This window comes from Trypanosoma theileri, assembly GCF_002087225.1.
Source record: "Trypanosoma theileri isolate Edinburgh chromosome Unknown TM35_Tth_45_V1, whole genome shotgun sequence".
NCBI classification, from domain to species: Eukaryota; Euglenozoa; class Kinetoplastea; order Trypanosomatida; family Trypanosomatidae; genus Trypanosoma; species Trypanosoma theileri.
The window spans coordinates 156,749-159,682 of NW_021639887.1; the positions used below are offsets into that span (position 1 = coordinate 156,749).

At 46.4% G+C, this 2,934-nt stretch overlaps 2 protein-coding genes across 2 annotated transcripts; both read left to right on the forward strand.

The window, feature by feature from the left end:
* Position 1: 1 nt before the first annotated feature.
* Positions 2–1,228, forward strand: TM35_000451580 (uncharacterized protein; the record flags this gene model as incomplete). The annotated part of the gene is made up of 1 exon (XM_029030255.1): positions 2–1,228. A coding segment is annotated over one exon (1,227 nt), but the record flags the coding sequence as incomplete, so codon positions are not given.
* A 586-nt stretch (positions 1,229–1,814) lies between these two features.
* On the forward strand, positions 1,815–2,933 carry TM35_000451590 (uncharacterized protein; the record flags this gene model as incomplete). Its single annotated transcript, XM_029030256.1, has 1 exon — positions 1,815–2,933. A coding segment is annotated over one exon (1,119 nt), but the record flags the coding sequence as incomplete, so codon positions are not given.
* Position 2,934: the final 1 nt, after the last annotated feature.

A 2,934-nucleotide genomic window follows, 5' to 3' on the forward strand; every position in this document is an offset into this window, starting at 1 on the left:
TGTTGATAATGACAGTCCCAGTGGCCGTGGTGTATCCCGTGGGGCTGTGGAGGTGTCGTGCGGGGCCGGCGGTGCGCTGCGTGTACGCCCCGCTGCTGAGAGCGAGTGGCTTACATGCGGTGCGGGCAGCCGTGTGTCTGCATGTGGAAAGTACGCAGACCTCTGCCGCCAGCGTACCGCAAGTGTAAATGATTACACAGCGACAACAACAAGAAGAAGAAGAACAACAACAACAACAACTACTACTGCTAATGGGCAGCCAAAGGCAGTGATGGCGATACTTAATCCTATAATCGGTATTAATGATGGTGATACTACGGGTTTATTTGAAGAGGTGGGTATGTTTTCTTCTGCAGGAAGTGGTACTGTGCAAAGACGAAGTGATGAGACGGGAAATGAGCAGTTGAATTCCAATGTTATTCCCCAAACGGATAACAGTCTGCGTCCCGTTGGAAGTTCCTCTGGGGCTGAAGGATTGCTGTCAGGTAATACTGGAGCTAATGGAAGTTCAGTAGGAGACGTTAGAGCTCCAGAGTTGGCGTCTAAAGTAGCTGGTGCTGGCACACCAAACTCTGTGGAAACGCATCCTGAATCACACTCAGTCGTAACATCTACTCTAACTACATCCTCACCTGGAGATCTAGGACCAAAACCGAGTAAGCCACAAGATGTGTCTCCAACACCTCCAGCAAGCAGTAATGTCAATGATGATGCCACATCACAGCAACGTTCTCTACCTACTGCGAGTACTGTACCCAGTGATGGTAATTCCGGTAACCATTCTACTGCAGAAGCAAGCGCGACTACAACCAACTCTAATACTACCCAGGTACCAACAGTTACCAGAACGCAAATCCACAATGCAGGGTCTAATGCACCTACAGAAGATAATCAAGGGGCAGCGATCAACGCAACTGATAACAGTACACCTGCCCACTCTAATGCTACCCAGCACTCTCCTTCACCTGTTGATGTAACTGCCGTACCAGAATCACAAGAAACCAATACCACTACTCTGCCGAGCACCGATAACACTACCACCACCACCACCACAGAAGCACCAACCACCACTCTATCTCCTGTTCCCGTAACTGACTCACAGATCAGCAGCGTTGCCTCTAATATGCAGAAAAAGGCTAATGCTGACAGCAGTGTCAGTTCTGTGTGGATGCGCACTGCAGCACCGCTGCTGATTGTGGCTGTGTTGTTCTCCGTTACCGTGTACTGAACGGTGGGACTCACTTGAGAGCATATAATAATAATGGTTAAACTAACATAATCATAATTGCGTACATCCCCTATGGGTGAATAAATTAATAATCTGTTTACCAGCTTTCTCGTTTTAATTCGAATTTCTTTTCTTTTACTTTTATGTGTGTGTGTGTTGTTTTTCTAATAATTCCATTACTTGCTTTTCCCGTTGTGTGTATGTAGAAAACTGGGCTGTTCTGCTCACTGACGGTATACATCTCTTGCTAGTACACACAGATGTGTGTGGAGTAATTTAGTACTTAAACTAGAGCCATGGAGTATTGTGTGTGTGTTTGGCTCTCTCTCTTATTTGGGTATTGTGGGGTCCTTTTCTTTTCATTTCTATTAAGGGGTTACATATTATCATTCAAGTGGGATATTCCTTTTTCTTGCTTTACTGTGCAGTTACTGCTTCTCTCTCTCTCTTTTCCAATGTGAGTATTCGTGTCCTGTATCCACTCACTATATATATCTCTTTTTCTTTCTTCTTCTTTTACTTTTCAACACTTGATACATTTGACCTGTGAACTCAAGTGACGAGAGTAACAAGAACAACTTTTGTCATGATGCTGCGCCATCTGTTCTATATACTAGCTTTGCTTCTGAGTGTTATCTCTCTATGTGTGGCATCTGCAGAGATTCCTGGTGGAGGTGGTGATCGTGTTGTTCCTGATACTGCATCTGAAACCAAAGTTCTTCATACTGAAGTGCAACAGACTGACCACCCTCCTGCCGGTCCTACGGATCCTGCTAGTCATTGTCCTGCAGTTAGTGATGATGGCGGTACTTGTCTTACTACTTCTGCTGAGACGTCGTGCACTCCTAATTCTTCCGTTTCAACCGATGGTCAGCCTTGTTCCCCAGCATCAGCAAAAGTCCCGGATGCAACTCAACCACAACGGCTAACTACTGGTGATCCTGGTTCTGGTGGTCATGGTTCTTCTTCTGATTCTCTCTCTGAAACTGGGGTTCGGGGTGCTGGCATCGCTCCTATTGTTCAACCCCAACAACATCCTTTACCTCCTACCCTTCCTCTTCAGCTACTTGCGCCTGGTGCCACTTGCACTCCGAATTCTTCTAATCTTCCTTGTACAACTACACCAGAGGAACTCACTCCAACTAAACCAGTAATAACTACTACTGAAAAGCCTGGACATGGTGCTCATGTTGATGCTCCTTCTAATAAAGATGGTCATCGTGCTGCTGCTGATAGGACTGGGGCTCACGTTACATTAGTTGAAGCTGGTCCTGGAATTGGTTCTGGTTCTGGTACTGATGATAACTCTTCTTCTAATCATCCTACTGCATCTCCTCCACCTGCTGCTTCTACTCCTGCTAGTGATCCTCAACCTGGAAACAGCGACAACCATGTATCCAGTGCAGCAGATAGCCAGGGAAGTGCGGGAACACAACCTTCTTCTTCTTCCACCAGCAGTTCAGAGACAGTGAGTTCCGGTAGTTCTGAAACCACAAAAACTGGGAATGGCACTACATCTGCAGAGAATGGTTCACCAAACAACACTGGTGATGTGGGAAATGCAGATACCACTACCACAACAACAACACTTCCTCCTGAACTCACAAACAACAAGAAGGGTGATGCAGACAGCAGCAGCAGTATCAGCAGTTCTGTGTGGGTGCGTGTGCCACTACTGATTGTGGTTACACTGGCCTGTATTCTTG